At 41.5% G+C, this 12994-nt stretch overlaps 1 protein-coding gene across 8 annotated transcripts in view; it reads right to left on the minus strand.

The window, feature by feature from the left end:
* Window positions 1-530: 530 nt before the first annotated feature.
* CEP170B (centrosomal protein 170B) overlaps window positions 531-12994 on the minus strand; it is a 56495-nt gene continuing 44031 nt past the window's right edge. For 4 of the 8 annotated variants that reach the window (XM_057384711.1, XM_057384708.1, XM_057384714.1 and 1 more), the window contains 6 exons: window positions 12700-12859; window positions 8218-8361; window positions 7047-7135; window positions 6394-6487; window positions 5433-5484; window positions 531-4695 (listed from right to left, as the gene is read on the minus strand). In XM_057384711.1, the coding sequence (XP_057240694.1) occupies window positions 4460-4695; window positions 5433-5484; window positions 6394-6487; window positions 7047-7135; window positions 8218-8361; window positions 12700-12859 (775 nt within the window). In that variant the 3' untranslated portion in view covers window positions 531-4459. Of the gene's footprint in view, window positions 4696-5432; window positions 5485-6393; window positions 6488-7046; window positions 7136-8217; window positions 8362-8910; window positions 8950-12699; window positions 12860-12994 lie in introns of all 8 variants that reach the window. The other 4 variants (XM_057384710.1, XM_057384707.1, XM_057384709.1 and 1 more) reach the window with 2 other exon arrangements.

Below are 12994 nucleotides of genomic sequence, written 5' to 3' on the forward strand. Positions count from 1 at the left end.
AATTATTTCAAAAGAGACAAGAAGGACACAAAACTCAGAACTGCAGGAGAGAAGGARGACACTGGTGAAATGAAGGAAAAAGTCARAAAGTACTTCACAAATAAATATRTACATATGTAAGGTGAGACCAAAAGAGTAAGTCTGAAATTGTCTAATAATCTATCTGTAATCACACACCTCCTGGGGAATGATCACTTTGAGACTGGATTCAGCCACCAAGTTAATGATGGCAATGAAACAAACAGCACAAACATTAAATCAGTATCACCATACCATACTCAGATGTGCCACCTTCATCTGATAGGGCTTAGGGACTTGAACCCTGTAAATTCTGGGGGATTAAGGGGACTCCTGTTCTTTGGAGAGGGATATGCCCCAGGACTGATCCAATCGTGCTGTGACTCGTCAGTTGCTGACAATTCTCTCATTGCACTGCACTTAACACCAGCTAGAACAGGTGATTGAAAAAATCTGTCCTCACCAAACACACAYTCCCCTCCAAATTAACACACAAAATGCAGAATCGCTGTCACATGATAAAAGAATGATTTATTAGAGCAACTTTATGATAAAATTATATAAAATAACAATTTGGTTTTTTAAAGACATCCACAATATCACCTTGAAACAAAATGTACAGATACTGCCTATAATCCAAACAAAAATAAATTACCGTTCAAAAAAAAAACAACAAACCAAAAGTGGAAAGAAATAAGGGCAGAAGAAACAAATCAAAACTATACACAGCATTTCAAGAGGGCGTGGAAAGGAGAAAGTCATTAATTGATTCAAGTYATACAAACGTGTTTCAGCTTTACTCTCAGACAGCTCAGCTTGCATTTGTGTTGCATGCAAATGGAATGATCCAGTGAACAGTTCAGAACAGCAGAATCAGCAGCATAACAACAGCAGAGAGTGAAATAGGCACAATTCAGCATGGGGCACATCGAAAGTGAACAGGTAGTTCTGTCTGGTCTTTGCAAAAGTTATACACATTTACCAACTTCAAAAATAGCTAGTGTGATCTGCAAAACAAGAAAAAACTAGCAGAGTCTTGCACTTAAATACTTTACACTTTTTAATCTTTTTTTTTTTTTTGTCAGTAGGCTGTATGTAAACATTCCACTAATTGTGTACCTTCACTAAAATACTCAAAGATGATGCAGACGTTCTTTCCTCCTGGAGCACGACCACAACRTGACACCTCCATAGATCCAGCTGGGTCCTCGCTCCCAAAGATCCTACACACCCTCACAGGAATTTACATTCACGCCATCAGAACAGAATAACAGGATTTTACATTTGAAAGCGTCGAACTGAAAAGTTTTCAAGTATAGTGGAAGAGCTGAGGGCTGGGATTTTGGAAGGTGCTCAGGGCATCAGGCACCCAAAGCATATGGAAACCCAGCAGGACCTGAGCACTTGCTTCCCCAAGCCTTTGAAAATCCCACCCTTCATTACATTGCTTTAGTCAGACACAAAACACATGAAAGCAAGGTGGCATGAGAGTGACACAGGGCAGTGTCACCCCTGCCAAGCTCAATGCAGGGCCCATCCAGAGCTCGTGGGAGCCAGCAGGAATCTCGTGCACTGATCCTGGCCCCCCCAGATACACCACTACACATGGCTTAGGTTCACACTGGARTCACACAGGCATGTTTCCATGGCTGCTTACAGTACTGCTTGTAGGAACCCACAATCAGCAAAGGAGTGGAGAGCTCTTTGGCTTATCTGGAGCAGACAAGTGCAAACTGCAGTACTTCAGAAGCAGTGAACACAAGAAAAAATATGTTGCTTCCCTCGTGGACTAGCAAAACCTTTTCAAATGCAAAGATCCAAGAATGAATGTTGTGTTAGGACACAGAAGCATTTTATAGTTTGGCTGAGCCACAAATAAAACAAATCAAGCTGTGCATCCTCCCTGCCTTCAAACACATGTTTCCAAATTATCAACAGACACTGATTGTTGCATCCTCATAAGTCACTTAAAGAGGTACCGTATTTTGCAAGTTGATGCAAGGTGTCTGTGGGCTCACTCTCAATATCAGAACAGAGYAACCAAGGGAGAAAATCCCTCCCTGATGTGTTTAAGAGTCAAAGAATAATCAAGCATTTTTCAAGTGAAAGTAAACAGAAGTCCCATCAAGGACATGTTGCAGAGAACCAGAATCSGCTTGCGCATGGCCATGAAAATGTGGAAATAACAAATAATCATAGAAGTCAGATGTCTTAGTAATTCACTTGTCTCTACAGCAAAACTGAAACTAATAGCAACACCTTATCTGTGAAGGTCCTTCAACTCCTAGTGAGTTGGGGTAGCACCTGGTCAGTTCAAACCCTAACTAAGAAGGGCTTGAAAAATTGTGTCTCATATGTTAGGAATGATACCACCACTTATGATATTCACCAAGGACACAGTCAGGTATTTCAAGAAAAGACAGATCAGAATCAACGACTAAATCAACACATTCAGATAGTGCATATATTACAGGCAGAACAACATCAAGGGCAAATTCTTTTTTTAAATTCTGCATTCATCTATGTGAAATCCAGCAGATTTCTTCATGGAAGGGCATCTCCATACAAGCAGATGAGTCTTATAGCCTACTGGAAATCTCKGAAGGATATCTGCACCTATTATTTACCAGCCAGCACCTTGCAGGCTCAAAAATAAACTAATGGCGTGTTGACTACTCCCATTTTGGGACCGATCCTGTCTCTGCTGAAATTGATGGAAAGCTCTCACTGGCTTCACCAGGAAAGCAGCCACCTTCTTCACTAGTAAGGTTAAATGCTTTGTGAGCAACCCTATTTATTTAAATTATTTTAACAGGTTCCCACTGTTACAACATCCTAGCAGAAAAGCTCAGGTAACTACTGAAGCTAACTAAGGAATCCACTACTCACCCCAAAATATAGAGTCAGCACACAAGAAGCAGTCAAGCTTGGGAAACCATTTTCACTGGCTAAACTACCTACTGTATGAGGGCAAAGTGGAACTCATCTGCTCACCTTTCCCAGTAAATGTATCCTCCACAGCTACAAAAGAATATTTTTACCCGATTACTATTTGTTGATCTGGAAGAATGAAAAAGGAATTGATACAAGACAGAAAAAACTGGGAGCAAACACATCTGGAAGAGATCCCCTCAAAAYCAAAATTTTTGYTYTTTAAGCAACAAAAATTGCTTAGTGTTTTGCAGTTTAACACAACGACAGAATACAAACCCTAACTTTTGTTAAGTAAGAAATTGCTCAAGCAACTGCACACAACCCTTAGTGTTTCCAGGATTATAACGGACCAAAAATTAAATCCAGAGACAAAAATCCCAAACGTACCAAGCGCTTGACACTGTTGAATATTTTCTGAAGAACACCACAGAATGGTGGTCTTTGCAAGCACTTTTGCATTGAAAAAAAAATTCATAACAGAACTAGCCATAAAGGTGGAGCTACATTGAAGCCATTATTTTTTCAGTGCTGTCAAGTGATTGCACTCGTTCACAGCAACTGTGTAATTAAGTTTATTCCATGAGCCATTGGAACAGATGTTTTTCTTTGCAACTGGGTAATTGCAAACATCTTAGTCTTTGGCCCAGCCAAGAGCATTCGTAGCTCATTATGAAAAGATTGTATATTTAAATTAAAAAAGAAAAGCAGCTTAAAGACAGCATTTGTACCAAAACCATGAAAATTTGGCCAGCTAAATTGTAAAATGAAAACTTTTTGTACCTACCCCAAACTTTGGGTCTGAAATATCATCAAAAATAGTAACTGTATTAGTAGTCTTTACATTCATACCATTATTAACTTCTACACTTTCCCAAGAGAAAAACAAAAGGGTTTATTCTGTCTTGTTTTGGTTTTTGGACTGAAAATCAGATGCACAACTTCAGTGTGGTTGCCTTTTTATGACTGCTCAAAAGGAAATCTTATACAACTGCAGTAGGGGTTTCTCTCAGAAACCCATGATATTGCACAATCGGTCTGTTGGATTTGCACGTTGATTCCAACAGAGCTGTAATGCTTCACTTGTACACTTTAAAAAAAATTCAAACAAATATAGTACCAAAAAGGTGTGGTTTTTTTTTTTTTTTTCAAATTGAGCCTCATTACAACTGAATAGTTATAAACAGGCCAATGCAAGAACACTTTCACCTCGGCAGTAYTGAATGGAAAATATGCAAAGCCTGTTTTCTTATGGCACATTGGAAGAAAAAGTGAGTAATTTTGTAAAAATCAGTTTGCCTCTATGCTGAATATGTGCTGCTCCACAGTGCTAGTCTTGTTTAAAAGGCATACACAGACTTTCCATTCACCCTCACAGCATAGATTTTTCTTTTTTGTGCAACGTGTTAGCAATCTAAACAACTGCTCCACACAAACTGTCCACAAACCACTCATACACAATACTAATGCGACAGTAGATTACAGTATAGTAGCAATACAAAATATTGTATCAGATCACATATTTCTCTCCATCTGGAATGAAATTTGAATCTTGTATGCTAGMAGACCCACAGTTCGATTTCTGAACGTAGTTTCTCATCTGTGCTGGGGACAAAGTCTCCAGTGCAGACCCAGAATTGTTAGCAGTCCTGACTTTAGTGGCTGTAGATTGTTTAGCAGCAGAAGATGCTTTGTTACTGGCAACTATATCCAAGTTTCCAGTAGGGTCRATGATAGCGTTTATGACTGGGGRAAAAAAAAGRAAAATAAAAAAAGAAAGAGAGATAAATACATTAGCAGCACTCAGCAAAGTTACCACACAGAAGCCTGCTGTCTTCAATTTGAAGGCAGCAGAACTGCAAGCAGTASTTTTGTTCATTTTAGTCATGTTATTTTTCTCATTAGTACCTTCAGGTTTAACAGCTTTAATGTGCAAAACCTCTTCCAGACTGAAGCTACGTGGACTCTCAACTTTCTGGTTAAGCTGGGAAAGACAAACTACAGCAGCCAAATGGCAAGGTTTTAGCTGGAGCCCAAAATGATACCTGGATGTTTTCACATGCCTTTATTACGCTTTTAGATGATGCAAGAGCCTGTCTTGCTTTTCCTAATGCAGAGATCTATGCAAAAAATTCAAGTCCAAAAAGCATAGCACAGGTTATTGGCTGAAAGAGCTGCTAAATATTATTACATCAGAACAGACCTGTGCCAGTTTATTTTACTGAAATAGGCAAATTACCACAAACAAAAGCATTTCCACAGAAACAGCTCCCACATTTCAACAGTTAAAAAAAATCTTAAAAACTGGCAGTATAGGATAAAAACTACTGTTACTTCCATACACACTCATCAGAGAGCACTGTGCTAACAAACTAAACTTCTGCAGCCTTTCCCAGCTTTCACTGGCAAATCAGGCCACACTGTTTTATTTYGTGCAACTTTACTGGCATTTGAGAGACAAAAGGAATGTTTARATGACCAACCTTCAAGCTGTTTTTGAACTCGCCTGAGCTCCTTCAGGATAGAACTGATTTCCTAGAAACAAAAGCATCAGAATGGAAAATTAAGCAACAACAAAGTACTCAACTGACACAGGAATCTAGTCTCACTCCTTCTGCCTTATCTGGTTAAGGATTCAAAGTCAGCTCTAACCCTGCCCATTTAACAGCAAAGACAAAGCTGAATGGAGGTGCATTTGRTCAGTGCACAGGGAGCCTGCTCTGCTTCATGTCACCAAGTGCAATGCACCACCCAGTTCACAGCCACAGTGGCTTTTAGATATGAAATGCTACTCCTGTACAAAGGCTCTTCCTTCATATCAAATACACTAAGATATTTGTAAACTCAACTCCTAGACCACACAAGGCATTTGGCCATATTTCTACTGCTGCAGCAYCGAGCTACACAACGTTGCTTAGCATTAATCACATTTGCTGGGTCCACTATTGTATTTAAATCTTTACTGACAATCCCCTTCAARGACAATGAAAGGTCATGAGAGCACAAACATCATCTTGAGGCTGAATCACCTGAGTGAATTCACCCTGAGGTGGATTTTTACTGCACCAACATCAAATTTTACAGGTGAAGAAAACAAACATTCATGAGAAACAACAGCCTGCAACTGAAGCTGTGGCAACCAAGTGGTAGGTGATCCTTTGGTAAATATTTAAATAAAGTCTAATGAGCCTGAACTCCAACATCTGTTGAGAGACCCAGTCTTTGAAGATCGGTCGCAAAGGAACAGGGAAAGAGTCTGGTCAAACAAAACCACTGAAGGAACTCACTTTGTCACATTTCAAACAGCAACAAAACTCAGCAGTTCAACACATGAAAATGGACAAGAAATTTCAGACATGGATTAGGGCTAGACGATGTTTTGGTTTCTTACAAAGCTGTCATGGATGGAAGTCTTCAGTGTTTCAATTGTTTGCATGGACTAACCTTGTTTGATGTCTTCAGAATTGGCACTTCATTTTCTGAATTGATTTTGGCCTCCATCTCCTCCCAGGTCCTTTCTGAGTTTTGAAACAGAATCCTGTAACACAGAAAGTAGAGCAGATCTTAAAATTGCCATCAAAAAACTGCTTGTTTAAAAGYCTTAATTATCACAAGATGTGGCAACAAAAGAGACTGGTGGATTAGTAACAGGACACAGTGGCCTTCAGCTGATTTAGGAACATTCCAAAGTCCTGCCCTAACTGATGTCTTCTAGAGCAACAACAAACTTTGAAAAGATTTCACAAGTTTGGTGACCTGAGTGCTTTACAAGAGCCTTGGTAGAGAAAAGGAAAGAAGAGACAATCCACCAATTTTCTGCTGTATCTCCTGCACAGCCAGCATTTCACAGTTAAAGCATCAACAGGCATTACAAATCCAGCATTAAAATTCCAAAGGCCAAAAGGTATGAGGAAAAGAGACAGCAAATAATCATATTACCTCTGGTTCACTACACACACACAGCTTCCTACATCTACATTCCCTGCATCTTGATTACAAATCTTTCCAAGACAACAATGCAGTATCTTCCACAAGCAGCAAGTCAACAAACTCATTAGCAAATCAACATTTCAGGCCAGGGACAAAAAGTTACTTACTTCATTTTTTCAGCAAGGTTTTCTGTGTTTTCACGGATTGTATGGGATAACTGGGACACTGGGTTCAACATCAGATTGTCAAAGATTACCTAAAATATGAGGACAGATCAGAGAACTTTCAGAAAAAGCAGAGTATCATAAAACAGGTATTTTTTGTACAGTAAATGATCTCCACTGAAACATCTTTGTTTGAGTGGATAATACTTGAAGTTCAAGGGAGATTAAGATGACATGCAGCTTTACTGCAGCACTTTGGCAAAAAGGTTAATACTAATTTGTGTAGACTTTCTAGAGACAGACACAGTTCTTTGCAGTAACATAAGCGTTTAAGCATTTTTGAAAGAAAAACAATGAAGACTTTGCAAGCCTCACAGACATCTCCCCTCCCAAAAAGCCCCTTAAAAGGAGGCTTTTTTTTTCAAATCACAGTGCAAGAAACCCCACAAGCAGTCTCACTGAAACTATCTAATGTGACACATAAGTTTAAACCACCTTCACAGCCAGGCATCCCACCATGTTACATTCTGCTTTATTAAAAACAACAACAAAAYGCCACCAAACCCCAAATATTCAAGTCCTGTGGCTCAGCAGAGCCTCCAGCTTCTGCCAGGATAGCCCACATCAAGCTGGGGGCACTCTGAAGCTGAACCTTTTATCCAGCCTTAGTTCTTCTCTATAGGAGAGGAATGGATTGCTTCAAACCAGTCACAGGGCACATCCYTCCTAASRTCCAGATCCTACCACTGCTGCTCCRKGAGCAGCTCTAACCAGGATGCCAGCTGCAGTACAGTAAGGTGYCTTTAAACTATCAGTGATTCACTCAGATGTCAAAGTTGAGATATTTGAGGGTTTTTTAAAATAGCAGTGAAATAGCCTAGGTGGGSTCTGACACTGAATACCTCCTCACAAAAACAAGTGGCGAAACACTAGGTTTTACTGCTATTTTACACAAGAGAGGAAACTCCCAGCCAGTACAGACAAGAGGGATGATTCTGTTCCTCTTTTTCCKTTTTTCAACACTGTTTCTATACCCAAACATCAGGGCTGTTGAGAGGTGCAGCGGGCTTTTTTTTTTTTTTGCATAGCCTCCTTTGGCAGCTTAGAAGGAACAAGTACACATTCAGCAGCTTAAAGCAATGTCATATATAAAGTAAAGAAAAAGGTGGCCTGCCTCCTCACGGTTTCTTGTCCTTGTTTTTTTTGAGGGATCCTCTTCTCTATTATCGTTCATATTTTGGTCAAAATCCTTCAGTTCCATTGATCCCGGAGGCACTTTCTGGTAGTTCAGACTTGCTTCTGGAATGTGCTGCACCAACTTGGAAATAATGAATAATGAGTCATTAAAAATGAATAGGGAAAGGAGGCTCACAGGCACTCACTGCAGGTATTGCAGATTTTCAGGCAAGCCCAAGAGGAACACTGATTCATTTAAGTCTTGTTCAGACAGGTATGGGCTCATAAACAAATTACTAGACCCCAGTCCTGCAAGTGATGACCCATTGGAGTCATACCACAAAACTCTGTRGGACTATTCTACTTTAAAATTTTGAGTCTTGAGAACATATTTGGAAAGTAATCTTGGTCTTTTTTGAATTTAGSTAAAACTCAAAAAGGCCCTGTTTTMCCATATCTTATGTCTTAATATATCAATGCAACATTAAAGACACACTCAAATTAATCAGAAACCATTTAGTAACACATGAAAGATGAAAAAGCAATATAAAACCACTTAAAATGCAAAAAATTAACAGGAAGAACAGAAATGACAAGACTCCTGTTTGGTTTACTGACAAAAACACTAAAAGAAGGGGAAGAAAATAACAGACAAGACAGAGATACAAAAATAATGGGATGGAAAGTGCACCTGAGATGGATATGCCAGCCGAAAAGATCTACGAGCAATCTGTGTTAAAACAGAAACAAAGAGATCAATGCTAGTGAATGATTGTGACAGCAAGTATCAAAGAGAACACAAGGCTTGSGGTTATTTGGGGTTGACATTCCCAAAAGCACATTCTGAGGACCAGCACTTGGTGCCCACCCCCCATCATGCACTGAAGCCCATGGAGATCCTGGTCACCAGCCAGTTCTGTTGCGGTGGCCTCGGGCAGCTCCCCAGCTCCTCCAAATGTGCTGAGTGAAATCCAGAGCCCGGTGGGACRGGCTGAACACCCAGCCCACGAGGCTCTTTGGTTGGCAAAGCACACAGCTCCTGTGAGGAAATAATGTGCCATCCAAGGTCCAGGCCCCCCACACTCCACACAACAGCACTTGAGTTATATACAGGCAGCAGGTGTGAGATATTATGGTGCAGGGGCACAACAGCCAAAATGTTCAGCCAAAATGTTCAGCCAATAAGCTTCCTTTCATGGAGTGCAGAATCAGTCAGTGAGGCTGCTTGCAGCAGTGAAAGTGTCAGAAGGGAATGAGATATTCCTACAGTGAGCAGGTCTCAGCACAACCAGCTGAAAACAAGGACAGCACCTGCTCCACCATCACAGGAGATTTTTGTACATTACCTGTTTTTTTTCTCATGTTTTCTTTTCTGTCACTCTTAAACATTTCCTCTTGCTGTACCAACACTCATACTGAATATGTTAGACAGCAACTTAACAAACGTAACTGGGCTCTTTAGTTTTTGTATCAACTTTTTTTAAAAAGACCTACCAAAACAATTTCATGCCGTGCTAAAACTTCCAGAAGTAGCCAGTGATTTGTGATGACCCAACATGACTGTGTTTGCAGCAACTGAGGTTTAAGTTTGATGGCTCAGCTCTGCAGAAAGCTGGGCCCTGCAAAACCTACACACCCACAAACCAAGGCATCCCAAACAAACCATGGCTTTGGTAAACAGAAATCATGGAAGGTTTCATCCTTGTTGTACATTTTTTATCCTGTTTGGTTTTTTTTTTCCTTTGCTTAATTCGTAGCAGTACTCAGCTCTGTACGCCAAGAATCTATGTTATCATAAACTATACAGCTGAGGCTAGAAAAACAAAACAAAACCACCCAAACATGCACTGGGGAAACAGAAAACCTCCCTGGCAAACATCCAAGCCAGCACTGAACCTGAAAGGACAGAATATGAAKAATAAGGTTTAAATCTAAGGCTCCACCTTAATTTATACGAGCGTACTCTTAATTTAATCTTTAACCAAGTTTCTTAATAAAAGTAATTTAAAAAGAAGTTCATCTGAGGCTGAGAAATGCTGTGCCACACACATAATGAAGCTTCTGGTACAGCATTAAACACTCAAAATTCCAGTACTTATTTTGCCTGCATTTTTCCAGTACTTATTTTGCCTGCATTTTTCCCCACTTTTTTTGAGTAAGTATAAATACTTTGTACTAGAACACAGAATAGTACACAACACTGCATTAACCAGAGCAGCACAAGCAAATTTTTGTTATTCACACAATCCCTTTTATCAGATTTTTCACTATATTACTATTACAATCACAGTAGCTATGTGTCATCACTGTCCTTTCCTAGAATATTTAATATAAAGTTTTTTTTAATAAACACCCACAAAATTYACAGTGCTTAGCATCAAACACACTGAACTTAAGATACTTGCCAGCAACTTTTCCGCATCAAGCCAAAATTATTAATTTAGCAGATTCAACAGCACGTAGTCTGTGGGAAGCAGGTCTGCTGAATYTGGTCCAGTACCAAAGATGAGGTGTCTGTTTATTAAACTCACATCTGTTTATATTATTGGCATTCATGATAAGACCCCCAAACTGCACTGTTTAGGATCCCAAGCTATTCAGGATCCAGCTCCACATCCCAGCACTGCCAGCAGAAAGCCCTGCTGATGGATGGGACCTGTTCCTGGCTATCACTGAGGTAAGGCAGAAACCCTGATGCACTGTGGCATTTTGGGTATAACTCAACAGTTGGGCCTCCTAACTCCTGGCCCTACTGAAATAATGGTGATATCCACACCTATTCAGAGTAAGCTTCATTAGAAGCTTTTAGAGTGTTTTCAGCCACTGCCTGAACACACCAAAGGTTATGGCTCCTGATCTGTCTGCACAGGCTCCCATCAGTGCTTCATCCTTCATACCACTGTAAGATCCCAAAAACTGCTCTAKCTGTGGGCACTGCCAAGAGCATTCCCTACAGAGTGACACAGTCCTGGATTTGCTCTCCTGACTATGCTSAGGGACTGGTTGGCATGTCCCACACAGCAACACTGCAAAGCCACAGAGAAGCCCTCAACCAGGTCTGAGCAATCCTGGGTTTGTGATTCTGCCATTCAGCATCATGCCTTGGAGCCTGTCATTTTGCACAGAGAAGAAACACTATTTTGCAGGTGTCTTCTTCTAGTAGCTGGAAACATCCCTCTGTGGGAGCTGACTTACAGCTGAACCCTTCAGTGTCATTCCATAAAAAAAAAGTAGGTGCTCTGCTCTTCCTCCCCTGATTTTCTGCAAGCCGGCAAGAGCTGAGTAAAATGTTTCATTTCCAAGTCAGAAGTATAGTAGCTATGTCACTTCTACTGCTTGAAAAGAATARTACAAAAGGCAGTTTGGCAGGCGTGGCACTTACAAGGAAACAAAGCAACAAAACACTTTATCTCAGAGCCTGCAGTTATTGTGAAACATTTGTGCACTTCGGCTCCAAGAGGCCTCAGGAAAAACCCCTCCCTGAGCAGGCTGCAGCTGACCTCGCTTTAGCAAAACCACAGCCACACTCGCCTGATCTTCTGAATATCTCCCTAAACTTCTGCTTTGCACTTCCAGCGATGATCACAGCAGGGTCACAGRGCCACCGAGGACTCTCCTGGCAGAGTAACTGGTTTGGTCGCAGCTTTGAACCCTGCCTAGGACGGGTCTGCAATTCTCACAACAAAGACACCAGGGGGCCAAGGGAACCATCTGAGCAACAGCGAGCTGCACATTTTTTAAGCCCCTGCTGGTGGTACACAGGAGGGAATTTGGATTTAAACAGTAGCAAAGGCAATTTTGCTTTAGCAGCTGGAGCCTCCTGGTGACCTTGCAGCCAAATTTGAGCTGAGCTGGTCCCTGCGCTGCAACACTGGTGAATCCAATTAAGAAATTGCCTCTCCCCTTCCCAGCCCAGTGCTACACAGTTTGGGAGGAAGCCACAGTGCACTGAAAGGCTGGGGGAAAGCACTTCCCAAGGTACCTGCCTGCCTCCCTGCCCTCGCCCCCCAACACACAGATCGAGGGAAGGGATTCAAGAACCTGCACAGCATTTCAATAGTCCTGGCAGAAAGGACACAGCAGAGGTACAAAACACACAGCTGACAGAGAGAATGCAACCAGTGCACATGGTCAGTGTCTTGTCTGAAGAGGAAGGCTCTGKCTCCCTGGCACAGCAGCACAACACATCCCCTCCATTCTGCTCCTCAGATGCAAATTTCAGGGACCAAAATCCAAATAGAAGCCTTGAGAGCCTCAGGAAATAATATGATTCCTATGTCTTCAAGGCTGGTGTGGCACAGAGGACAAAATAAGGAGCATCCTAAAAAGGCTGCAGTTGACCTTTCCAGGGGTGTGTTTTAGGAAGACAAGGGAATGAGGGTTTTTCAATGCTGCAGCAAGCAGGGATGCTGCCTGGTCTCCCMCCACAACAGTGCCCCATGTACTGAGAGGCAGAGATTTCTGTCATTCCAGAACTTACCTCTTCTCTCGCGGATATGGTGGAAGCAGGAGTGTTGGGCACAGAGCTGAGGGAGGTGCTTGGTCCTGTGCCTGAGGAACTCTGTGAGTCCCCATCTCCAGCAACATCGTGAATCTCTCGAGCGAGGATGGCCACATCCTTCACCAAGGTTTGGCTGAGCCTAAAGCACAGGCGGTGAAGCAGAGCCATTAGGACATAGATTACAACATGCCTCACATTCATGAAATATAGAAAGGGGAGCCACAAAAGGTTTCTGGCAACTATAACCTCTGCAGAGACCAGGGCAAGCAGGGGT

Source organism: Malurus melanocephalus, unplaced genomic scaffold, assembly GCF_030028575.1.
Source record: "Malurus melanocephalus ecotype Western Australia unplaced genomic scaffold, MMel_1.1 scaffold_738, whole genome shotgun sequence".
Taxonomy (NCBI): Eukaryota; Metazoa; Chordata; class Aves; order Passeriformes; family Maluridae; genus Malurus; species Malurus melanocephalus.